The following is a 26,291-nucleotide window of genomic DNA, read 5'->3' on the forward strand; positions in this document are numbered from 1 at the left end:
GTGTCCAGAATCATCCCTAGGCACAGCAGACGTGTCGTCGGGATCAGCTGCGATTTTGGAATATTTAGAATCCACCCGTGCTGATTGTAGCAGTATCCGAGATAGTGCTACTCCGACCTCCAACTGTTCCCTGGACTATGCCCCTATCAGGAGATCGTCCAAGTAAGGGATAATTAAGACGCCTTTTCTTCGAAGAAGAATCATCAATTCGGCCATTACCTTGGTAAAGACCCCGGGGTGCCGTGGACAATCCAAACGGCAGCGTCTGAAACTGATAGTGACAGTTCTGCACCACGAACCTGAGGTACCCTTAGTGAGAAGGGCAAATTTGGGACATAGAGGTAAGCATCCCTGATGTCCCGGGACACTATATAGTCCCCTTCTTCCTGGTTCGTTATCACTGCTCTGAGTGACTTCATCTTAATTTGAACCTTTGTAAGTGTTCAAAAAAAATTTTTTAGAATAAGTCTCACCTAGCCTTCTGGCTTCAGTACCACAATATAGTGTGGAATAATACCCCTTTTCTGTAGTAGGAGGGGTAATTTAATTGTCACCTGCTGGGAACACAGCTTGTGAATTTTTTCCCATACTACCTCCTTGTCGGAGGGAGACTTGGTAAAGCAGACTTCAGGAGCCTGCGAAGGGGAAACGTCTCGACATTCCCATCTGTACCCCCGGGATACTACTTGTAGGATCCAGGGGTCCTGTACGGTCTCAGCGCCATGCTGAGAACTTGTCAGACGCGGTGGAACGCTTCTGTTCCTGGGAATAGGCTGCCTGTTGCAGTCTTCTTCCCTTTCCTCTATCCCTGGGCAGATATGATCTTATAGGGACGAGAGGACTGAGGCTGAAAAGACGGTGTCTTTTTCTGCAGAGATGTGACTTAGGGTAAAAAACGGTGGATTTTCCAGCAGTTGCCGTGACCACCAGGTCCGATGGACCGACCCCAAACAAGTCCTCTTCCTTTATACGGCCATACTGTGCCGTTTGGAATCTGCATCACCTGACCACTGTCGTGTCCATAACATCTTCTGGCAGTTATGGACATCGCGTTTATTCATGATGCCAGAGTGCAAATATCCCTCTGTGCATCTCGCATATATAGAAATGCTCTATAGTCAATAAAATACTGTCCCTGTCAAGGGTATCAATATTTTTAGTCAGGGAATCCGACCAAGCCACCCTAGCTCTGCACATCCAGGCTGAGGCGATCGCTGGCCGCAGTATAACACCAGTATGTGTGTATATACTTTTTATTATATTTTCCAGCCTTGCCAGCTGGTCCTTGAGGACGGCCCTATCTATAGACGGTACCGCCACTTGTTTTGATAAGCGTGTGAGCGCCTTATCCACCTTAAGGGGTGTTTCCCAACGCGCCCTAACTTCTGGCGGGAAAGGGTATACCGCCCATAATTTTCTATCGGGGGGAACCCACGCATCATCACACACTTTATTTAATTTATCTGATTCAGGAAAAACTATGGTAGTTTTTTCACATCCCACATAATACCCTCTTTTGTGGTACTTGTAGTATCAGAAATACGTAACACCTCCTTCATTGCCTTTAACGTGTGGCCCTAATAAGGAATACGTTTGTTTATTCACCGTCGACACTGGATTCAGTGTCCCTGTCTGTGTCTGTGTCGACCGACTAAAGTAAACGGGCGTTTTAAAACCCTTGACGGTGTTTTTGAGACGTCTGGACTGTACTAATTGTTTGTCGGCCGTCTCATGTCGTCAACCGACCTTGCAGCGTGTTGACATTATCACGTAATTTCCTAAATAAGCCATCCATTCCGGTGTCGACTCCCTAGAGAGTGACATCACCATTACAGGCAATTGCTCCGCCTCCTCACCAACATCGTCCTCCTACCTGTCGACACACACGTACCGACACACAGCACACACACAGGGAATGCTCTGATAGAGGACAGGACCCACTAGCCCTTTGGAGAGACAGAGGGAGAGTTTGCCAGCACACACCAAAAACGCTATAATTATATAGGGACAACCTTATATAAGTGTTTTCCCTTATAGCATCTTAATATATATATAAGCATATCGCCAAATTAGTGCCCCCCCTCTCTGTTTTAACCCTGTTTCTGTAGTGCAGTGCAGGGGAGAGCCTGGGAGCCTTCCCTCCAGCCTTTCTGTGAGGGAAAATGGCGCTGTGTGCTGAGGAGATAGGCCCCGCCCCTTTTTCGGCGGCCTCGTCTCCCGCTCTTAACGGATTCTGGCAGGGGTTAAATATCTCCATATAGCCTCCGGAGGCTATATGCGAGGTATTTTTAGCCAAAATAGGTATTCATTTGCCTCCCAGGGCGCCCCCCTCCCAGCGCCCTGCACCCTCAGTGACTGCCGTGTGAAGTGTGCTGAGAGGAAAATGGCGCACAGCTGCAGTGCTGTGCGCTACCTTTAGAAGACTGAGGAGTCTTCTGCCGCCGATTCTGGACCTCTTCTTACTTCAGCATCTGCAAGGGGGCCGGCGGCAAGGCTCCGGTGACCATCCAGGCTGTACCTGTGATCGTCCCTCTGGAGCTGATGTCCAGTAGCCAAGAAGCCAATCCATCCTGCACGCAGGTGAGTTCACTTCTTCTCCCCTAAGTCCCTCGTTGCAGTGATCCTGTTGCCAGCAGGACTCACTGTAAAATAAAAAACCTAAGCTAAACTTTCCTAAGCAGCTCTTTAGGAGAGCCACCTAGATTGCACCCTTCTCGGCCGGGCACAAAATCTAACTGGCTTGGAGGAGGGTCATAGGGGGAGGAGCCAGTGCACACCACCTGATCCTAAAGCTTTACTTTTTGTGCCCTGTCTCCTGCGGAGCCGCTATTCCCCATGGTCCTTTCAGGAACCCCAGCATCCACTAGGACGATAGAGAAACTGCTAGTGAGCGATCAACTCGGAATGACCCCTAAAGTTATTTTATGTACTGTGTATTGAATTAATTATTCTGGGTTTGGAGCTGGCTGCGCAACTGCATGTTGTATTTGAAATCACAGCCAATCCAACCCACCAGAGAAAGATTAGACCTCTCTGGCCAGGATTGCCCCATAGTGAACAGTGGGAAGTTATGAATAGCCAAAGTCTTCAGAGTTTGATAAATAGTAGTCCCAGGAGGGAATCATGGCTATGACTGCTGCAAACTCTGCAGATCGCAAACAAGAGATTATCACTTTGTTAAGTACGTTAATTCCGATATATATATATATATATATATATATATATATATATATATATATATATATATATATATATATATATATATATATATATATATATATATATATATATATATACACATATACACACACACACATTATATATATATATATATATATACACACACGTTATGGTAAGAACTTACCGTTGATAACGTGATTTCTCTTATGTCCACAGGTATCCACAGGATAACATTGGGATATTGTCGAGCGACAGCGAAAATGGCACCAACACGGTCACGAGCTTTCTGGCCTCCCAGGATGCATTGGGGCCTCCACTACATAGTCCCGCCCACTGACTCAGTCAGATCAGTTCTTTCCACAGCGATTATAGGCAGGAACATTAGGTAGAGACCTGTACAGGCGATAAGAACACACATGCACACCCTTCCATACAAGAAGGAAGAGGTTTTTAGTGTTTGTCTAGATCCTCAAATCAGATGCGTCCGGGTGGGATCCCTGTGGATACCTGTGGACATAAGAGAAATCACGTTATCAACGGTAAGTTCTTACCATAACGTTTATTTCTCTGGCTGGGTCCACAGGATTATCCACAGGATAACATTGGGATTCCCAAAGCCATTTTAGTGGTGGGGACGCTCCTGATTGCACAGGAGGACCTTTCGCCCGAAGTCTGCGTCATGAGAGGCAAAAGTATCCAAGGCATAATATCTGATGAATGTGTTTATGGAAGACCATGTGGCTGCCTTACATATCTGTTCTGCTGATGCACCCTGTTGTGCTGCCCAAGAAGGACCTACCTTACGTGTAGAGTGTGCAGAGACATTAGCCGGAATAGGGAGATCTGCATGAGAATAAGCTTCAGATATTACCACTCGGAGCCATCTCGCCAGCGTCTGTTTACTAGCAGGCCAACCTCTCCTATGGAATCCGTAGAGGATAAAGAGGGAATCTGTTTTCCTGATGGCACTAGTACGATCTATATAGATTTTTAAAGACCGGACCACGTCCAGTGACGCTTCTCCCGCAGATAGTCCCGATACCTGAAAAGCTGGGACTACAATCTCTTCATTCAGGTGAAACTTTGACACCACCTTTGGAAGATAGCTAGATCTCGTTCTGAGAACTGCTCTGTCTGGAAAAAAACTTAGGAAAGGAGACTTACATGATAATGCTCCTAAATCTGACACTCTTCTGGCTGACGCCATTGCCAGTAAAAAAAGAACTTTAATCGTTAACCACTTAAGATCCGCTCTCTCAAGTGGTTCAAACAAAGGACCCTGGAGAAATTTAAGAACTAAATTCAAATCCCAGGGAGCTGCAGGAGGAACAAATGGAGGTTGAATATGTACTACTCCTTGGAAAAACGTACGTACATCCTGTAGGTCAGCAATCTTCTGCTGAAACCATACAGTCAACGCTGAGACTTGCACCCTCAAGGAAGCAACATTCAACCCCTTATCCAATCCTGCCTGCAGAAAATCCAAAATTCTAGCTACTTTAAAGGCTCTTGGATTGTAATTTTTTCCAGAACACCAATGAATATAGGCTTGCCATATTCTATGATATACACGGGCCGAAGAAGGCTTTCTTGCTCTAAGCATGGTTTGGATTACTTGCTTTGAAAAATCCTTTAGCCTCTAAGATAGAGGTTTCAACAGCCACGCCGTCAAAGACAGGCGATCCAGATGACTGTGACAACAAGGACCCTGCATTAACAGATCTGGACGTTGAGGGAGCAGTATCGGTGCTTCCACGGACATTCTCCACAGATCTGTGTACCAATGCCTTCTTGGCCAAGCTGGAGCTATTAGAATGATTGCTCCTTTTGCCTGTTTTATCTTTCTCACTACTCTGGGTAACAGAGATATTGGAGGGAACAGATATGCCAGCTGAAACCTCCATTCTACTGACAGTGCGTCTACCAGGACTGCTCCTGGGTCCCTTGTTCTTGATCCGTACCTCGGAACTTTGTTGTTTAGACGAGACGCCATAAGGTCTATCTCCGGTAGACCCCATCTGTTCACCAGTGTCTGAAACACTTCTGGGTGTAGTGCCCATTCGGTTTCCTGAATGGTGTGCCGACTGAGAAAATCCGCTTCCCAATTTAGTACACCCGGGACAAATACTGCTGACAATGCTGGGAGATGGAGTTCTGCCCACTTTAGAATGGGAGTTACTTCCTCCATCAGACTCTTCCTGTGAGTCCCTCCTTGATGATTTAGGTATGCTACTGCCGTCGCATTGTCTGAGCGGATCTGGACTGGTCTTCCTTGTAGATTGTCCTTTGCCTGAACTAGGGCCAAGTAAATGGCTCTTATTTCTAACAGATTTATCGGCAGGCGACTTTCCCTTGCGGTCCATTTTCCCTGGAACCATAGGCTTCCGAGTACCGCCCCCCAACCTTGCAGGCTGGCATCTGTCGTCAGGACTTGCCACTCTTTTATCCAAAAGGGTCTCCCCTTGTTTAAATGGTCTGTCTGTAGCCACCATGCTAGAGACCTTTTTACATTTACTGGAATCTTTATCATCTGCTTCTTTATTGTTTGATGATTTCCGTTCCATTTTGTCAAAATGAGATGCTGCAATGGTCTGGAGTGGAATTGCGCATATTCCACCATGTCGAACGTTGATACCATCAGACCCAACAGTCGCATTGCTGCATGGACTGACATTGTCTGGGCTTGCAACGCTTCCTGAGCCATGACCTGCACCTTGACTATTTTCTTCTCTGGTAAGAGAACTCTCTGTAGGTCTGAATCCAATATGGCTCCCAAATGAACCATCCGCTGTGATGGATTCAGGGACGACTTCTCCCAATTTATGAGCCACCCGTGTCTGTAAACAAACTATCGTCTGTTGGAGATGGCTCAACAGTAAATCTTGCGACTGTGCTAAGATTAATAGGTCGTCTAGGTATGGGAATATTCTTATCCCTTGTTTGCGCAGACAAGCTGCCATAACCACCATGATCTTGGTAAACACCCTGGGTGCTGTAGCTAGCCCGAAGGGCAGAGCTTGGAACTGGAAGTGTTCTTTGAGGATGGCAAACCTGAGGTAACACTGATGTGATAGTGCTATAGGCACATGTAGGTAAGCATCCCGCACATCCAGAGATACCATATAGTCTCCTGGTTCCATAGCCAACATTATGGAGCGTAACGTCTCCATGTGGAACTTCGGGATCCATATGTAATTGTTCAACATCTTCAGATTTAGAATTGGTCGATATGACCCATTTGGTTTCTGGATTAGAAACAGATTGGAGTAATACCCCTGTCCCTTTTGTGATGGAGGTACTGGGACAATCACACCTGACTGCAGTAATTTTTGGACTGCTTCTTGCAGGGCATTGGCCTTCGACTCTATACGAGACGGGCTGGTGCAAAAAAATCTTTGAGGAGGCTGCCTCCTGAATGGGAACCCATACCCCTGAGATACTACCTTCTGCACCCAGGTATCTGTTGTTGACTGTTGCCATGTGGGTGCTAATTGCAGGAGTCGGCCCCCAACCCTGGAATCCTTCAGGCGGAGGCCCGTCTCTTCAGGCGGAGGGCTTTTGTTCAGGTTTGGAAGCTGGCTTTTTGCTAGCCCACTGCTTCCTACCCCTGGATTTAAACTGGGGTTGTTTAGGCTCCTCTTTACCTTTCGCTTTGCTTTGCCAGCGAAATGAGCGAAATTTTAAAACTCTTGGACTTAGGGTTGTAGGTAGCCGGAAATCTGACCTTCTTCGATTCAGCCTCTGATTCTAGGATATCCGATAAAGGTTTTCCAAATAATATATTACCCACGAAAGGCAATGCTTCCAATTCCTTCTTGGACTCCGCATCTGCCTTCCAGGTCCGTAGCCAGACTGCTCTGCGAGCGACTACTGCCAGGGCTGAAGCTTTAGAAGCAACAGTGCCTACATCAATGGCTGCTTCTTCTAAATACTGGGCAGATTGTCTTAAACGGCAAAGACGATCCTCTTGCTCCCTAGTAGGAGAGGGGATGTCATTCTCTAGTTCCTCTATCCATTCGCCCATTGCCTTTGCTACCCAGGCCGAAGCCATAGCAGGTCTTACCACTGCACCCACAAGAGAAAAAATATTTTTCAATAGGCTCTCTACCCTCCTGTCTGTGACATCATTCAAAGCGGTAGATGACAGTGGCAAAGCAGATTTGTGCACTAGTCGCAGAACATGTGCATCTACTTTTGGAGGAACTTCTCTCTTCGAACAATCTCCAGCAGGAAATGGATAATAAGAATCCCATCTCCTAGGAATCTTATACTTTTTACCGGGCGCTGCCCAAGACTCATCCATCATTTCCGTCAACTCCTCTGACGCTGGAAATTCAGCTTTCACTGACTTTGTTCGTTTGAATACAGGTGCTTTTGCTTTTAACGCTGTCTTGGCTGGTTCTTCCAGAGAAAGCACAGCCTTTACTGCATTAATGAGTTCAGCTACATCATCTGAACTAAAGCTCTGCGACTGATCATCATACGGAGTTGAATCTATTGTTTCCGCATCATCATCCGATGTATCCTCTTGTGTAGTCTGCCATACAGACGTATCTGTCTTAGTCTTACCTACCCCTTGGTTGCTTGTAGAGGCTACTGGAACCAAACCATAGGAAGGGAGCTGCATGTATGGGTTCATAGTGTAACCTAACCCTTGAGGTGGTGCTACTGGAGCTAACCTGTCCGCTATTGAAGACAGAGTCTTTGCGAACATATTCCATGGTGGCTCTACTGGAGGTTGAACTAACTCCTGTTTTTTACTTCGCTGAAAAGCGAAACAGTTTGCACACAAACCCTCATAAGTGACCAATTGAATCATATCAATTACCCCTGACTTACAAGATAAGCATGTTAGGGCTGTAGGAGTGCTTGACAAATTCTCCTCATCACTTTTGCCGCTCACAGACATTTTTTCTGATATTGACTACACAATTTTGTGACTGAACCACACCCTATAATCAGTATATAGAGGTGAAATCAATCTGACCACAGTGTACCTGATTTGAGGGTCAGAACAGGACTGACATTACACAGAAAAGTCAGCACACATACTAGCAGTCAGTCACATGTTAAAGCATTAGACATTGTCATATGAGAATACAACCTCCATAATAACTTATACATAAGTAGGAAAATTGTACTTCTGTTTAAACTGGTTCTTTTTCAACATAACATGCAGAAAACACAGTAATATACAGGTCTCATATGCAATAGGTACTAAAAATTAACAGTGCACACTAAGAAGTAGAAGGAATTTTTAGAACTGTATACCCTGCCTCCAGGGAGCGGGATACAGGGAGACTCACCACACTTCCATATCCAAGCAAAGACACTCGAAAGACGCTGAGTGGATTCAGACGCTACTGGTGTACACTGCCGCTCTTGGTAACTGATAACGGACACGGACGCTGAGCGACTCCACGTGCATGCAGACACTAAAGGCCTGCGACTCGGTCTGGGCGGGTTTATATCCAGTGTACACAACAGCAGCGTCTAAGCTGCGACCGAGTACCCTCGTGGTAGCGTCTGAGCCGGAAGTGAGGTCATTCAGTTCATGAAACGAGAGACCCGCGGGAACTGGCCATGAACTCGGAGGAGGGACGGCCAGGAGAGCGTCTGAAACCCCCTGTTGACTAACTCCCAGGATCGCGGCCTCACCTAGTCCTGGCGCCTTTGATCCCCGGAGCGTAGCGCTGTCACACTCGAGATGTTCGGCGCATCAACACGCTGTTTGTAGTCTCCACCAAATCAGCGTAGCTGTGTCCTGACCCCTCTAGTAAGAGGAAGTCCATATACTCACTGTCTCCCCATGCTCCGGCCACAGCCTGGTAACGTCTGCTGGACCTGCTAGAACATCCGACACAGACGCCCGTCGAGACAGCACTGTACCGCGAAGGTAAGCGTTGTTGCGACCCGGTGGGGAGTTGTTGGAGCGACTCTTTCTAATACACGCTTAAGACGCTGTTAAGAGAAGTCGCTCAAACCAAAACAGTAAGTCTATAAAAATAAAGTAATGAAAACTTGAGGCTGCTTTCACAGCAGCCCTGTGACCATGCGGCTTCCTGCCGCACCAAGCAAAAAACTGATCTGACTGAGTCAGTGGGCGGGACTATATAGTGGAGGCCCCAATGCATCCTGGGAGGCCAGAAAGCTCGTGATCGTGTTGGTGCCATCTTCACTGTCGCTCGACAATATCCCAATGTTATCCTGTGGATAATCCTGTGGACCCAGCCAGAGAAAGAAAGAATATATGAATATTATATATATACACACATATATACACACACACACACACATACACACATGCATACCAATGAACGAGGCAACCCTCAGAGACTGCAAATTCAAAAGTGTATTGGTGCAAAATGCGGCATCATACACTTTAGAATTTGCAGTCTCTGAGTGCCGCTTCATTCATTGGTCTGTAGTACAGTGGAAATTCCCTCTGCTGGGGAGGGCACCTGAGCAAAACCAATCCGGCCATGGATGTTATAGAGTGCCGGAGCAACTGTGTGTGTATATATATTACATATACACACACACACACACACACACACTAGGTGATTCGCTCTTCACACCGTCGTAAGGGGCCCTTAACCCTTGCGGCATGCAATATTTTTATTATATGGAGTATTACCTCCAAACATAATTGTGTGAGTGGTTAAAATAAGAATTTACTTACCGATAATTCTATTTCTCGGAGTCCGTAGTGGATGCTGGGGTTCCTGAAAGGACCATGGGGAATAGCGGCTCCGCAGGAGACAGGGCACAAAAAGTAAAGCTTTATGATCAGGTGGTGTGTACTGGCTCCTCCCCCTATGACCCTCCTCCAAGCCTCAGTTAGGATACTGTGCCCGGACGAGCGTACACAATAAGGAAGGATTTAGGAATCCAGGGTAAGACTCATACCAGCCACACCAATCACACCGTACAACCTGTGATCTAAACCCAGTTAACAGTATGATAACTGATAAAGCTAAATATTTATCGTATATAAAACACTTTAAGAGGTCTAAGAACACTGTACGCTATCTACGTAAGAAGTACCGTAAGGGTACGCAAGTTGTGTAGCGATCGCTCAACCGTAGTCGAGACGCTCAAGCGTCACGTTCGCTTACGGCCCAGTGATCACAGGCAGACACGCTATTGGCTGCCGACTAACGTAATGATTCGCTATAGCGTAGCGTACGCTCGGGACCACGAGGAGATCACCAGCGGTGCAGACGCTTACAACGTTAAAACCTTTATATCTATACCTTTAACAACAAAATATACAGTATACCTTAGTGTAGAGACAGAGTGTAAGTGCAACCTGGTGTAACCTGATTAACTACAAAGCTGCTTGAGCGTCACCGACGCTCAGAGAATGCTTAACCCTATAAAGAATACACAGATACCTGGGCTTAGGGTCCAAAACCTATTATATGTATTATAACTATTATACTTGCAAAAGGAATCACAGTACAAATGATACACTACAATATAACATAAACCAACTAACCAGATAACTACACAGGAAATACAATAAAAGGAAAATACGAGAGAGAGAGAGAGAGAGAGAGAGAGAGAGAGAGAGGGAGAGAGGGAGAGGGGGAGAGGGGGAGAGGGGGAGAGGGGGAGAGGGGGAGAGGGGGAGAGGGGGAGAGGGGGAGAGGGGGAGAGGGGGAGAGGGGGAGAGGGGGAGAGGGGGAGAGGGGGAGAGGGGGAGAGGGGGAGAGGGGGAGAGGGGGAGAGGGGGAGAGGGGGAGAGGGGGAGAGGGGGAGAGGGGGAGAGGGGGAGAGGGGGAGAGGGGGAGAGGGGGAGAGGGGGAGAGGGGGAGAGGGGGAGAGGGGGAGAGGGGGAGAGGGGGAGAGGGGGAGAGGGGGAGAGGGGGAGAGAGGGAGAGAGGGAGAGAGGGAGAGAGGGAGAGAGATGGCTCACAGTAAGACAATATGATTACGGAGAAAACTTACGCACAAAGGGAAACGATCGCATGCGCCTCGATATCCAGCTCCCGATTATCAGCAATGAGAACCGTTGAAGAGAGTGCACTGGATACGGTCGGCCTGCCTATTTATGCCCCACACACAATACAATTCAATGGTCCCTACAATCTCATTGTCCATTGGACACAGGAATTCGGCTTCGCATTATAACAAAAGGTCATAGGTTGATTCATACAGGTGGGCTGTGACTATTTCCAACTGCTCAGGTGGGAGGGAAACTGGGTTTCCCGCCGCATGGGTAATAAAGTGCAAATAAAGTAAATGTTCATAAACTTCTTATGTCCATAACTATTCGCACGAGCGATTGATCTGCTTCAAACCAACACCGGAATATTTCTAATTAAATATTCTTCCGATGGATACTAAACACCACTGTATTACTCCTGTCTGACCCTTCGTATCAAACAAAGAGGGATTTCTCTGTTCATGAACATTCTATATTAACCAAACTTTCAGAATCTATCAAAGGGACCATGATCTACAAAATACATTATTAGTGAAAATATGTAATGATTGAGTCGCACGCTACGATCGCATAAACTCTACCGTAAATACGCATACCATGCGCCTGCGGGTGCCCGCGACTGTGAGTATGCGCACGTACGGGAGAGCGTACGCATGCGCAGCACGGACCTGTGTGAGGTGCAAATATGGTAGTGTGCATAGAGATATTTTTCTGACTTTGACATAACAGAGGAGCCTCTGAAAGATGGCTCCCTACAACAATAACCCGATTTAGGTAACAATAACTATGTACAATTATTGCAGATAATCCGCACTTGGGATGGGCGCCCAGCATCCACTACGGACTCCGAGAAATAGAATTATCGGTAAGTAAATTCTTATTTTCTCTATCGTCCTAGTGGATGCTGGGGTTCCTGAAAGGACCATGGGGATTATACCAAAGCTCCCAAACGGGCGGGAGAGTGCGGATGACTCTGCAGCACCGAATGAGAGAACTCCAGGTCCTCCTTAGCCAGGGTATCAAATTTGTAGAATTTTACAAACGTGTTCTCCCCCGACCACGTAGCCGCTCGGCAGAGTTGTAATGCCGAGACCCCTCGGGCAGCCGCCCAAGAAGAACCCACCTTCCTTGTGGAGTGGGCATTTACCGATTTTGGCTGTGGCAGGCCTGCCACAGAATGTGCAAGCTGAATCGTACTACAAATCCAGCGCGCAATAGTCTGCTTAGACGCAGGAGCGCCCAACTTGTTGGGAGCATATAGTATAAACAGTGAGTCAGATTTCCTGACTCCAGCTGTCCTTGAAATGTATATTTTTAAAGCTCTGACAACGTCCAACAACTTGGAGTCCTCCAAGTCGCTTGTAGCCGCAGGCACTACAATAGGCTGGTTCAGATGAAATGCTGACACCACCTTAGGGAGAAAATGCGGACGAGTCCGCAGTTCTGTCCTGTCCGAATGGAAAATCAGATATGGGCTTTTGTAAGATAAAGCTGCCAGTTCTGACACTCTCCTGGCCGAAGCCAGGGCTAGCAGCATGGTCACTTTCCATGTGAGATATTTCAAATCCACATTTTTTAGTGGTTCAAACCAATGAGATTTGAGAAAGTCCAAAACAACATTGAGATCCCACGGTGCCACTGGAGGCACCACAGGGGGCTGTATATGCAGTACTCCCTTAACAAAGGTCTGGACTTCAGGAACTGAAGCCAATTCTTTCTGGAAGAAAATCGACAGGGCCGAAATTTGAACCTTAATAGATCCCAATTTGAGACCCATAGACAATCCTGATTGCAGGAAATGTAGGAATCGACCCAGTTGAAATTCCTCCGTCGGAGCACTCCGATCCTCGCACCACGCAACATATTTTCGCCAAATGCGGTGATAATGTTGCGCGGTTACTTCCTTCCATCAAGGTAGGAATGACTTCTTCCGGAATGCCTTTTCCATTTAGGATCCGGCGTTCAACCGCCATGCCGTCAAACGCAGCCGCGGTAAGTCTTGAAACAGACAGGGACCCTGCTGAAGCAGGTCCCCTCTCAGAGGTAGAGGCCACGGATCCTCCGTGATCATCTCTTGAAGTTCCGGGTACCAAGTCCTTCTTGGCCAATCCGGAGCCACTAGTATCGTTCTTACGCCTCTTTGCCGTATAATTCTCAATACTTTTGGTATGAGAGGCAGAGGAGGAAATACATACACCGACTGGTACACCCAAGGCGTTACCAGCGCGTCCACAGCTATTGCCTGCGGATCTCTTGACCTGGCGCAATACCTGTCCAGTTTTTTGTTGAGGCGAGACGCCATCATGTCCACCATTGGTCTTTCCCAACGGGTTACAAGCATGTGGAAAACTTCTGGATGAAGTCCCCACTCTCCCGGGTGAAGGTCGTGTCTGCTGAGGAAGTCTGCTTCCCAGTTGTCCACTCCCGGGATGAACACTGCTGACAGTGCTATCACATGATTCTCCGCCCAGCGAAGAATCCTTGCAGCTTCTGCCATTGCACTCCTGCTTCTTGTGCCGCCCTGTCTGTTTACATGGGCGACTGCCGTGATGTTGTCCGACTGGATCAACACCGGTTTTCCTTGAAGCAGAGGTTCTGCCTGGCTTAGAGCATTGTAGATTGCTCTTAGTTCCAGAATGTTTATGTGAAGAGACGTTTCCAGGCTCGACCACACGCCCTGGAAGTTTCTTCCTTGTGGAAAACTCTTGCGTGGAATCTGCCGAATGGAATTGCTTCGTAAGAAGCCACCATTTTTCCCAGGACTCTTGTGCATTGATGTACAGACACCTTTCCTGGTTTTAGGAGGTTCCTGACAAGTTCGGATAACTCCTTGGCTTTTTCCTCCGGGAGAAAAACCTTTTTCTGAACCGTGTCCAGAATCATCCCTAAGAACAGCAGACGTGTTGTCGGAATTAACTGGGATTTTGGAATATTCAGAATCCACCCGTGCTGCTTTAGCACTTCTTGAGACAGTGCTAGTCCCATCTCTAGCTGTTCTCTGGACCTTGCCCTTATTAGGAGATCGTCCAAGTATGGGATAATTAATACGCCTTTTCTTCGAAGAAGAATCATCATCTCGGCCATTACCTTGGTAAAGACCCGAGGTGCCGTGGACAATCCAAACGGCAGCGTCTGAAACTGATAGTGACAGTTCTGTACGACGAACCTGAGGTACCCCTGGTGTGAGGGGTAAATTGGAACGTGGAGATACGCATCCTTGATGTCCAAGGATACCATAAAGTCCCCTTCTTCCAGGTTCGCTATCACCGCTCTGAGTGACTCCATCTTGAACTTTTTTATGTACAGGTTCAAGGATTTCAGATTTAGAATAGGTCTTACCGAGCCATCCGGCTTCGGTACCACAAATAGAGTGGAATAATACCTCTTTCCTTGTTGTAAAAGGGGTACCTTGACTATCACCTGCTGAGAGTACAGCTTGTGAATGGCTTCCAAGACCGTCACCCTGTCGGAGGGGGACGTTGGTAAAGCAGACTTCAGGAAACGGCGAGGTGGAGACGTCTCTAGTTCCAACCTGTAACCCTGAGATATTATCTGCAGGATCCAGGGATCCACCTGCGAGTGAGCCCACTGCGCGCTGAAATTCTTGAGACGACCCCCCACCGCCCCCGAGTCCGCTTGAGAAGCCCCAGCGTCATGCTGAGGCTTTTGTAGAAGCGGGGGAGGGCTTCTGTTCCTGGGAAGGAGCTGCCTGTTGCAGTCTCTTCCCCTTTCCTCTGCCTCGTGGCAGATATGAATATCCCTTTGCTCTCTTGTTTTTAAAGGAACGAAAGGGCTGCGGCTGAAAAGTCGGTGTCTTTTTCTGTTGGGGAGTGACTTGAGGTAAAAAGGTGGATTTCCCGGCTGTAGCCGTGGCCACCAAATCCGATAGACCAACACCAAATAACTCCTCCCCTTTATACGGCAAAACTTCCATATGCCGTTTTGAGTCCGCATCACCTGACCACTGTCGCGTCCATAAACTTCTTCTGGCCGAAATGGACATAGCACTTACCCGTGATGCCAGTGTGCAAATATCCCTCTGTGCATCACGCATATAAAGAAACGCATCCTTTATTTGCTCTAAAGACAGTAAAACATTGTCCCTATCCAGGGTATCAATATTTTCAATCAGGGACTCTGACCAAGCTACCCCAGCACTGCACATCCAGGCTGTCGCTATAGCTGGTCGTAGTATAACACCTGTATGTGTGTATATACTTTTTTGGATATTTTCCATCCTCCTATCTGCTGGATCTTTAAGTGCGGCCGTCTCAGGAGAGGGTAACGCCACTTGTTTTGATAAGCGTGTGAGCGCCTTGTCCACCCTAGGAGGTGTTTCCCAGCGCGCCCTAACCTCTGGCGGGAAAGGGTATAAAGCCAATAACTTCTTTGAAATTAGCAGTTTTTTATCGGGGGCAACCCACGCTTCATCACACACCTCATTTAATTCATCCGATTCAGGAAAAACTATAGGTAGTTTTTTCACACCCCACATAATACCCTGTTTTGTGGTACCTGTAGTATCAGCAATATGTAACGCCTCCTTCATTGCCAAAATCATATAACGTGTGGCCCTACTGGAAAATACGGTTGATTCGTCACCGTCGCCACTGGAATCAGTGCCTGTGTCTGGGTCCGTGTCGACCGACTGAGGTAACGGGCGTTTTACAGCCCCTGACGGTGTTTGAGGCGCCTGGACAGGTGCTGATTGATTGTCCGGCCGTCTCATGTCGTCAAACGACTGCTTTAGCGTGTTGACACTATCCCGTAATTCCATAAATAAAGCCATCCATTCTGGTGTCGACTCCCTAGGGGGTGACATCCCCATATTTGGCAATTGCTCCGCCTCCACACCAATATCGTCCTCATACATGTCGACACACACGTACCGACACACAGCAGACACACAGGGAATGCTCTTAAAGAAGACAGGACCCCACTAGCCCTTTGGGGAGACAGAGGGAGAGTTTGCCAGCACACACCAAAAGCGCTATATATGACAGGGATAGCCTTATAATAAGTGCTCCCTATATAGCTGCTTTAATATATATAATTTTGCCACAATTTTGCCCCCCCTCTCTTGTTTTACCCTGTTTCTGTAGTGCAGTGGAGAGCCTGGGAGCCTTCCTGACCAGCGGAGCTGTGTGAGGAAAATGGCGCTGTGTGCTGAGGAGATAGGCCCCGCCCCTTTTTCGGCGGGCTCGTCTCCCGCTCTTTAACGGATTCTGGCAGGGGTTAAATATCTCCATATAGCCCCCGGAGGCTATATGTGAGGTATTTTATGCCAAAAAATAGGTTTACATTGCTTCCCAGGGCGCCCCCCCCCCCAGCGCCCTCCACCCTCAGTGACTGCCGTGTGAAGTGTGCTGAGAGCAATGGCGCACAGCTGCAGTGCTGTGCGCTACCTTAAGAAGACTGAGGAGTCTTCTGCCGCCGATTCTGGACCTTCTTCTCTTTTCAGCATCTGCAAGGGGGCCGGCGGCGAGGCTCCGGTGACCATCCAGGCTGTACCTGTGATCGTCCCTCTGGAGCTAATGTCCAGTAGCCAAAGAAGCCAATCCATCCTGCACGCAGGTGAGTTCACTTCTTCTCCCCTAAGTCCCTCGTTGCAGTGATCCTGTTGCCAGCAGGACTCACTGTAAAATAAAAAACCTAAGCTAAACTTTTCTAAGCAGCTCTTTAGGAGAGCCACCTAGATTGCACCCTTCTCGGACGGGCACAAAAACCTAACTGAGGCTTGGAGGAGGGTCATAGGGGGAGGAGCCAGTACACACCACCTGATCATAAAGCTTTACTTTTTGTGCCCTGTCTCCTGCGGAGCCGCTATTCCCCATGGTCCTTTCAGGAACCCCAGCATCCACTAGGACGATAGAGAAATATTGCACGGACAAAGGGCATGCAATGGTTAAGGGGTCATAGACCCTTGCAACGGAGTGAACAGCGCACGCAGGACATGATGAATCACCTAGTAGGTGCTGTGGTTGGGGGAGTGGCGGGTGCAGGGGAGACGCAGATGGGGTCCAGGGGCGGGGGTGCCGCGGGATAAAATTCCACAGGATAAAGTCCATGGGTAAATGCACAGCCATCCCTAAGACCCGTTTCCGTTATCAAACCTTCATCATGGGGTCATGGTGTGTTCATGTGGCATACATACCGTGTAAACATCGTGAACAACACCTGGTTTCTCCACATTACATTGTTTTATAGATTGTAAGCTTGCGAGCAGGGCCTTCCTACCTCTGTCTGTCTGTTTTTACACAGTTTTGTTCTATTACTGTTGGTCTAATTGTAAAGCGCAACAGAATATGCTGCGCTATGTAAGAAACTGTTAATAACTAAATAACTAAATAATTGTTCCACAATATATGCAGCACAACAGATGGATGCTATGAACAAGGGGCCTTTTTCAGATCTGATCGTAGATGTGCTAAATTCAGCACATCTACGATCAGTTTCTCAGACATGCGGTGGATGCCCAGCACAGGGCTAGTCCGCCCCGCATGTCTGACTGGCCCCCAATCCACCACACACACACAGAAGGGTGCAAAAGGATCGCATGCTGCAAGTAGCTACTTGCCACGTCCCGGGTCACAGCGGCTGCGTGTGGCCGCCGCAGCCCGCCCCCGCAACGGTTCGGACACGTCTGCCATGTCTGGACCCCCCGAACGGTGCTCTAACGCTGTTGGCATAACCCCTCCAACCCCGCGACCGCCTCTGACTGTCAATCAGGCAGAGGTGACCGCAGCCCAGAGATGCTTTTAGCATCTTACTGTGCTGCCGGGGTGCGTGTGCACACTCAACAAAAAAATTCAGACAACCAGTCTGTCTGAATTACCCCCAATGTGTACAAGCAGCAGATTGGGCATACACACAGAACACTATGGTCATGCAGAGTGGTCACAGGTACCATGATAGCACAACAGCTTTTGATTTAAAAGGGTTGTATCCAAACTCAAATGGAACTTGCAGTAAAAATAAGCCTGCCCAGTAACTGTGGGCTACAAGCAAAAGCAGACAGTATATGATATATTTGCACCCCTTGCTTGCAATATGGTGAATTCCAGATACAAAGGGCCTAATTCAGATCTGACCGCAGACGTGCTAAATTCAGCACATCTGATCAGTTACTCAGACATGCGGGGGGACGCCCAGCACAGGGCTAGTCCGCCCCGCATGTCTGGCTTTGCCCACCCACCCTTCCCAGAACAAGTGCACAAGCATCACACGGCGGCAATGCCTTTGCACCCGGCGAGTAGCTCCCTGCCTGCGCAGCTCCTGCACGCTGGCAGGGAGTTACCCGCCACATCCAAGGTCACAGCAGCAGCGTGTGATGTCACGCAGCTGCCACAGCCCGCCCCGCAAAGGGTCCAGACACGCCTGCATTGTCCAGATTGCGCCCCACCAACGGTGTTCTAGCACCATTGGCGCGCCCCCTTTTCTGTCTGTTAATCAGGCAGAGACAATCGCAGCCCAGAGATGCTTTTAGCATCTTATTGGGCTCGCGCACCCCACAAAAGGTATTCAGACCGCTATCGCTGCAAATCTGAATTTCCCCCAAAGACTGATGTGAATGACTGCTATATTCTCTGTGAAGTGCTGCGTAACGTGTGCAGTACAGTATATAAATAGTAGCTAATACATAGCAGTACTCAGTACTGGGCGTGGTTATATATAATTGCAGGTGTTTTGAGTACTGTGCATTGCCTGAATACTCATTTCGTGACGGTATTTTAGAACAAGGATCTGTGATTAATGGGACTGTGGAGCTGAGCCTTGCTGCTGTGTGACAGCGCCCACCTACCGCATTACTGTGCCCCACTATAACAGACATATACCACAGAATGTGACAGGCTATACCACCCATCCCCACCAGTCTCATGCCCCCCGCGGCACCTCCTGTACACATACAGCGCCCAGTCCTCACCTCATACTCCCGGATGTTATTGGAGGTAACGAATATGCCGATCCCTATAGGGATAAAGATGATGCCGATAACGAAGAAGGCCGGCAGTACGGTCCCGGCGGTGAGGATGGGCTGCCAAGCCGGAAGTCGCTGCTGCTTAAAAGCCGTGTTATCTGGCTTCTTGCTCTTCACGGCCACTCCGGGGCCAACACCGGAGTGGTGCCCGTCCTCCTCCTTGTAGTTCATAGCCATAGTGTCCCCCTCCCCCGGTGTCACCGGCAGTCAGAGCGCAACTGCCCCAACACCACAACCCCGCTGCCCTCACTCTGTCCTGCTGCTGTTGATTATCTGACGTCAACAATGGGCGTGCCCCAACGCGGAAACAACGCTGCCGTCTGCGGATGCGCCGTTAGCCACGCCCAGCACACCTGAGTCAGCAGCGCTAGAGCTACACATTTGTCGCTCTAAGGCGGCGGCCATTTTCCCAGTGAGACCGTAGCCTAGCAGCAGCACAGCAGTAACTGGGAGCAGCTCAGTTACTGTATATGGCTGCTGGTGGTACAGTGTGATGCCGCGTTACTGCGTGTGACGTCTCGGTATAGAACGTTATGCTACACCAGCCGTTTAATGCACCACTCGATGGCCACCATTGAAATTTGCTGACTAGTCCGCGGACCAATGAAAAGACAGGGGCGGGGCTTAGCGGGTGTTGGGGCGGGGCTATGCTCAGTGTCCCGAAACCACATTTTTCTCTGACGTCCTAGTGGATGCTGGGAACCCCGTAAGGACCATGGGGAATAGCGGGCTCCGAATGAGGCTGGGCACTCTAGAAAGATTTATGACTACCTGGTGTGCACTGGCTCCTCCCACTATGACCCTCCTCCAAGCCTCAGTATGATCTTGTGCCCGGCCGAGGTTGGATGCACACTAGGGGCTCTCCTGAGCCCTTAGAAAGAAAGTATAGATAACGATGCTGAAGTTAGCTTCTTATTCGGCCAGCTTCTTATTCACTTCTTATTCAAGCTCTAGCTTCTTATTCACTTCTTATTCGAGCTCCAGCTTCTTATTCAGATCATTCAGTTTTGCAAGGGTTAATGAGTCTTGGGTAACAAATTTGACACCTGAAATCAACAGAGTAGGTTTCCTTACATATGACGCAGTTGTATTTTGCCTGGCCCAACGCTGTTTTGGGCATGAAATACACTGGCAAAGTGGGCACACACACCATATTTTGCCATTTTGAATAAGTAGCTGTAGTTTAGCAAGGGTTAACTAGTCTTGGGCCACAAATTTGACCCCCAAAAACAACAGAGGGTGGTCACTTACATATGACGCAGTTGTATTTTGCCTGGACCAACGCTGTTTTGGGCATGAAATACACTGGCAAAGTGGGCACACACACCATATTTTGCCATTTTGAATAAGTAGCTGTAGTTTAGCAAGGGTTAACTAGTCTTGGGCCACAAATTTGACCCCCAAAAACAACAAAGGGTGGTCACTTACATATGACGCAGTTGTATTTTGCCTGGCCCAACGCTGTTTTGGGCATGAAATACACTGGCAAAGTGGGCACACACACCATATTTTGCCATTTTGAATAAGTAGCTGTAGTTTAGCAAGGGTTAACTAGTCTTGGGCCACAAATTTGACCCCCAAAAACAACAAAGGGTGGTCACTTACATATGACGCAGTCGTATTTTGCCTGGCCCAACGCTGTTTTGGGCATGTAATACACTGGCAAAGTGGGCACACACACCATATTTTACCATTTTGAATAAGTAGCTGTAGTTTTGCAAGGGTTAACCAGTCTTGGGCCACAAATCTGACACCTGAAATCAACAGAGGGTGGTCACTTACATATGACGCAGTTGTATTTTGCTTGGCCCAACGCTGTTTTGGGCATGAAATACACTGGCAAAGTGGGCACACACACCATATTTTGCCATTTTGAATAAGTAGCTGTAGTTTAGCAAGGGTTAACTAGTCTTGGGCCACAAATTTGACCCCCAAAAACAACAGAGGGTGGTCACTTACATATGACGCAGTTGTATTTTGCTTGGCCCAACGCTGTTTTGGGCATGAAATACACTGGCAAAGTGGGCACACACACCATATTTTACCATTTTGAATAAGTAGCTGTAGTTTTGCAAGGGTTAACCAGTCTTGGGCCACAAATCTGACACCTGAAATCAACAGAGGGTGGTCACTTACATATGACGCAGTTGTATTTTGCTTGGCCCAACGCTGTTTTGGGCATGAAATACACTGGCAAAGTGGGCACACACACCATATTTTACCATTTTTAATAAGTAGCTGTAGTTTAGCAAGGGTTAACTAGTCTTGGGCCACACATTTGACCACCAAAAACAACAGAGGGTGGTCACTTGCATGTGACCCACTTGTATTTTGCCTGGCCCAACGATGTTTTGGGCATGAAATACACTGGCAAAGTGGGCACACACACCATATTTTACCATTTTGAATAAGTAGCTGTAGTTTTGCAAGGGTTAACCAGTCTTGGGCCACAAATCTGACACCTGAAATCAACAGAGGGTGGTCACTTACATATGAAGCAGTTGTATTTTGCTTGGCCCAACGCTGTTTTGGGCATGAAATACACTGGCAAAGTGGGCACACACACCATATTTTGCCATTTTGAATAAGTAACTGTAGTTTTGCAAGGGTTAACTAGTCTTTGGGGTATATGCAATAGCGGGCGAAATCGCGGCAATTATCGCCGTTTTTTCAATTCGACCAAATTCGCCAGGTGAATTCCGGAAGGTGGCTTCCGGAATTCACCATATGCAATGAAAAACGGATTCGCCAGAGTCGCGGGCGAAAATCGGCCGATTTGGCGGATTTTGCCGCGATTTTTAAAAACGGGAAAAAACGGGGAAAAACCCGAAAAAAAAATGGCGTGGGGTCCCCCCTCCAAAGCATAACCAGCCTCGGGCTCATCGAGCTGGTCCTGGTTCTAAAAATGCAGGGGAAAAATCGGGCAGGGATCCCCCGTATTTTTAAAACCAGCACCGGGCTCTGCGCCTGATGCTGGTGCCAAAAATACGGGGGACAAAACGAGTAGGGGTCCCCCGTATTTTTAACACCAGCATCGGGCTCCACTAGCTGGACAGATAATGCCACAGCCGGGGGTCACTTTTATGCCGTGCCCTGCGGCCGTGGCATCAAATATCCAACTAGTCACCCCTGGCCGGGGTACCCTGGGGGAGTGGGGACCCCTTCAATCAAGGGGTCCCCCCCCCCCAGCCACCCAAGGGCCAGGGGTGAAGCCCGAGGCTGTCCCCCCCCATCCAATGGGCTGCGGATGGGGGGGCTGATAGCCTTTGTGATAAAAAAAAAGATATTGTTTTTTCCATTAGTACTACAAGTCCCAGCAAGCCTCCCCCGCAAGCTGGTACTTGGAGAACCACAAGTACCAGCATGCGGGAGAAAAACGGGCCCGCTGGTACCTGTACTACTGGGGAAAAAATACCCAAATAAAAACAGGACACACACACCTTGATAGTAAAACTTTATTTCATACACCGACACACACATACTTACCTGTGTTGACACGCCGACTGCAACGATCTCCGACGATCCGAGGGTACCTGTCAAAAAATTATACTCACCTTCCAGCGTCCAGAGGTCCAGAGGTAAATCCACGTACTTTGTAAAAAAACAAACCGAACACCCGCTCCACCGGACTAATGAAAGGGGTCCAATGTTTTCACATTAGAATCCTTTCCCCGAATGCCGGGACATCACGTGACTCCTGTCACTGATGTCCCTTCAGCCAATCAGGAAGCGCTACTGCCGTGGCGCTCACCTGATTGGCTGGACGCCGTCTGTACTCTGACAGCGCCTCGCAAAGCCGCTCCATTACTTTCAATGGTGGGAACTTAGCGGCTAGCGGTGGGGTCACCCGCCGGTCAGCCGCTGACCGGCGGGTGACCTCACCGCTAGCCGCTAAGTTCCCACCATTGAATATAATGGAGGGAGCTGTGCGATGCGCTGTCACAGCGATCAGCCAATCAGGTGAGAGCAACGAAGTTGCGCTTCCTGATTGGCTTAGAGACCTGTCAGTGACAGCTTTCACTGACAGGTCTTATTCGTGGAAAGGTGTCCCATGTGTCAGTATGGGACCCCTTTCAGTCCGTTTTTGGTGCGGGTAAATGCGTTTTATTTTTTTGCCAAGTACGTGGATTTATCTCTGGACCCTGGTTAAGGTGAGTATATTGAACTTTGCTTTTCAGGTATCCGTGGATTCTACAGGGAGAAGAGGACCGATGTCGGCGTGTGAACATAGGTAAGTATGTGTGTGTCGGCAGTGTGTAATAAAGTTTTACTGTCGACGGTGTCTGTGTCCTGTTTTTATTTGGGTATTTTTTTTCCATTAGAACTACAGGTACCAGCGGGCCCGTTTTTCTCCCGCATGCTGGTACTTGTGGTTCTCCAAGTACCAGCTTGCAGGGGAGGCTTGCTGGGACTTGTAGTACTAATGGAAAAAACAATATCTTTTTTTTTGAACACAAAGGCTATCAGCCCCCCCATCCGCAGCCCATTGGATGGGGGGGGACAGCCTCGGGCTTCACCCCTGGCCCTTGGGTGGCTGGGGGGGGGGGACCCCTTGATTGAAGGGGTCCCCACTCCCCCAGGGTACCCCGGCCAGGGGTGACTAGTTGGATATTTGATGCCACGGCCGCAGGGCACGGCATAAAAGTGACCCCCGGCTGTGGCATTATCTGTCCAGCTAGTGGAGCCCGATGCTGGTGTTAAAAATACGGGGGACCCCTACTCTTTTTGTCCCCCGTATTTTTGGCACCAGCACCAGGCGCAGAGCCCGGTGCTGGTTTTAAAAATACGGGGGATCCCATGTCAATTTTTTCCCCGCATTTTTAGAACCAGGACCAGCTCAATGAGCCCGAGGCTGGTTATGCTTTGGAGGGGGGACCCCACGCCATTTTTTTTTCTGATTTTACCGTTCCAGCAATAAAAAAAAAAAAAAAAATAATATTTTAAAAAATATAAAAATAATATTTGTGCCTCCCCCCAAAAAAAAAAAAAAACCTAATCCCTTCTAATATAAATAGATCTGCTATTCCCAAAAAAAAAAACACAAAAAAAACCATGTTTAAAATTTTTTTAATTGTTTTCACCCTCCAAAGTGTGGCGGAGTGAAAATCGCGAATTTGCTGTCTAAAAGCACTGCAGGCGAATTTCCAAACTTGAATTGAATATGCTGGAGGCGAATTGCAGCATCTGTACCATTGCAGAAAAGGCGAATTCGGAAAAAGGCGAATTGAGAAAAGGCGAATTTTGACGGGCCGTTTTTTTGCGAAAAATGACTGCACTGCATAGGCGAATTGATTTTTGGAGGCGAAAACGGCCCGGAATTCGCCTTTTTTGCCAATTCGCCCGCTATTGCATATACCCCTATGTTTGTACATTTTTCCTACCTTATATCTGTCTGTTTTTACCCAGTTTTGTTTTTTCACAGTTGTTTACAATTGTAAAGTTCAACGGAATTTGCTGCGCTATATAAGAAACTGATAATAAGGAGGTTTATTTTCAGAACTTAACTTTGTTAAATCTCTTTCTGCGAGGTACACTGGATTCCGCAGGGAATAACATTGGGGTGTAGAGTTGGATATTGATCCGAGGCACCAATAGGCTAAAGCTTCGACTGTTCCCAGGATGCCTTGCACTGCCTCCTCTATAACCCCGCCTGCATGCACAGGAGCTCAGTTTTGTTAACCAGTCCAATGGAGTAGCAGGTAAAAGATACGACAACAGTTAGTAGCCACACAGACCCACATTCTCACAACAGGAGAAGGTACCAGCGGCTAATGCCATACAAACCCAAAGAAGCTAAGTGTGTCAGGGTGGGTGCCCTGTGGAATCCAGTGTACCTCGCAGAAAGAGATTTAACAATGGATAAGTTCTTTCCATAAATCTCCTTTTCTGCAGCTGGGTACACTAGTATTCCACAGGGAATAACATCGGGGATGTCCTAAAGCAGTTCCTCATGGGTGGGGATGCAGTGTAGCGGGCACAAGAAACTCGCGTCCAAAGGAAGCATCAAGGGAGGCGGAATAATCTAAGGCATAGAACCTAATGAACGTGTTCACTTAGGACCACGTAGCCGCCTTGCACAATTTTTCGAGGGAGGAGCCACGGCAGGCCGCCCAAGAAGGTCCAACAGCCCGAGTAGAATGGGCCTTGATAGTTGCAGGAGCTGGAAGACCAGCCTGTACATAAGCTTGTGCAATCACCATTCTAATCCATCTTGCCAAGTTCTGCTTATTAGCTGGCCAGCCACGGTTTATGAAAACCAAAAAGAACAAATAGAGAATCCGATCTCCTAATGGAAGCGGTTCTCTTCACGTAGATACAGAGAGCCCGTACCACATCCAAATACCGCTCTTTGGAGGACAAATCAGGAGAGATAAAGGCCGGAACCACAATCTCTTGGCTAAGGTGGAATGATGACACTACCTTAGGTAAATAACCAGGGCGAGGTCTAAGAATCGCACGGTCACAGTGAAAAATCAGAAAGTGAGACCAACATGACAAGGCACCCAAGTCCGAAACCCGTCTAGCAGAGGCAATAGCCAGCAAAAACAAAACCTTAAGCGTAAGCCACTTAAGGTCCACAGACTTAAGAGGTTCAAACGTAGCCTCATGCAGGGCATCTAGAACAACAGACAAATCTCAAGGTGCCACAGAAGGGACATAGGGAGGTTGAATCCTTAGAACACCCTGAGTGAAAGTATGAACGTCAGGCAGAGACGCAATTTTTCTCTGAATCCATATCGATAAGGCTGAAATATAAACATTGAGGGAGGTCAGACGAAGGCCTAAGTCCAGGCCCTGTTGCAGGAATGCCAAAAGTTTTGCAGTACTGAACTTGTATGCATCATAATTCTTAGCCGCAGACCAGGTGAAGTAAGAATTCCAGACTCTATAATAAATCCGAGCCGAAGCTGGTTTACAGGCTTAGGAGGTCTGGGCATTGTGGAAGTAGAAGAGGACGCTCTATCGAGAGACCCTGTAGGTCTGAGAAGCAATGGACTCTGGGACATGCTGGAGCGAGTAGAAGTAGGATTCCTCCTTTTTGCTTGAACTTCCTTATTACCCTGGGCAGGAGTGACACCGGAGGGAACACGTACGGCAGCCGAAAGTTCCATGGAATTGCCAGTGTGTCTACGAACGCTGCTTGAGGATCCCTTATTCTTGCTCCGAAGACCGTAACCTTGT

At 48.2% G+C, this 26,291-nt stretch overlaps 1 protein-coding gene across 1 annotated transcript in view; it reads right to left on the bottom strand.

Annotated features, from left to right (window-relative positions):
- Nucleotides 1-19,460, bottom strand: part of TMEM30A (transmembrane protein 30A) — a 130,540-nt gene extending 111,080 nt beyond the window's left edge. The window contains exon 1 of the mRNA XM_063916826.1: nucleotides 19,056-19,460. Within this exon, the coding sequence (XP_063772896.1) occupies nucleotides 19,056-19,286 (231 nt within the window). The 5' untranslated portion in view covers nucleotides 19,287-19,460. The remainder of the gene's footprint in view (nucleotides 1-19,055) is intronic.
- Between the last annotated feature and the right edge of the window lie 6,831 nt (nucleotides 19,461-26,291).

The sequence above is a fragment of the Pseudophryne corroboree genome, chromosome 4 (assembly GCF_028390025.1).
Source record: "Pseudophryne corroboree isolate aPseCor3 chromosome 4, aPseCor3.hap2, whole genome shotgun sequence".
NCBI classification, from domain to species: domain Eukaryota; kingdom Metazoa; phylum Chordata; class Amphibia; order Anura; family Myobatrachidae; genus Pseudophryne; species Pseudophryne corroboree.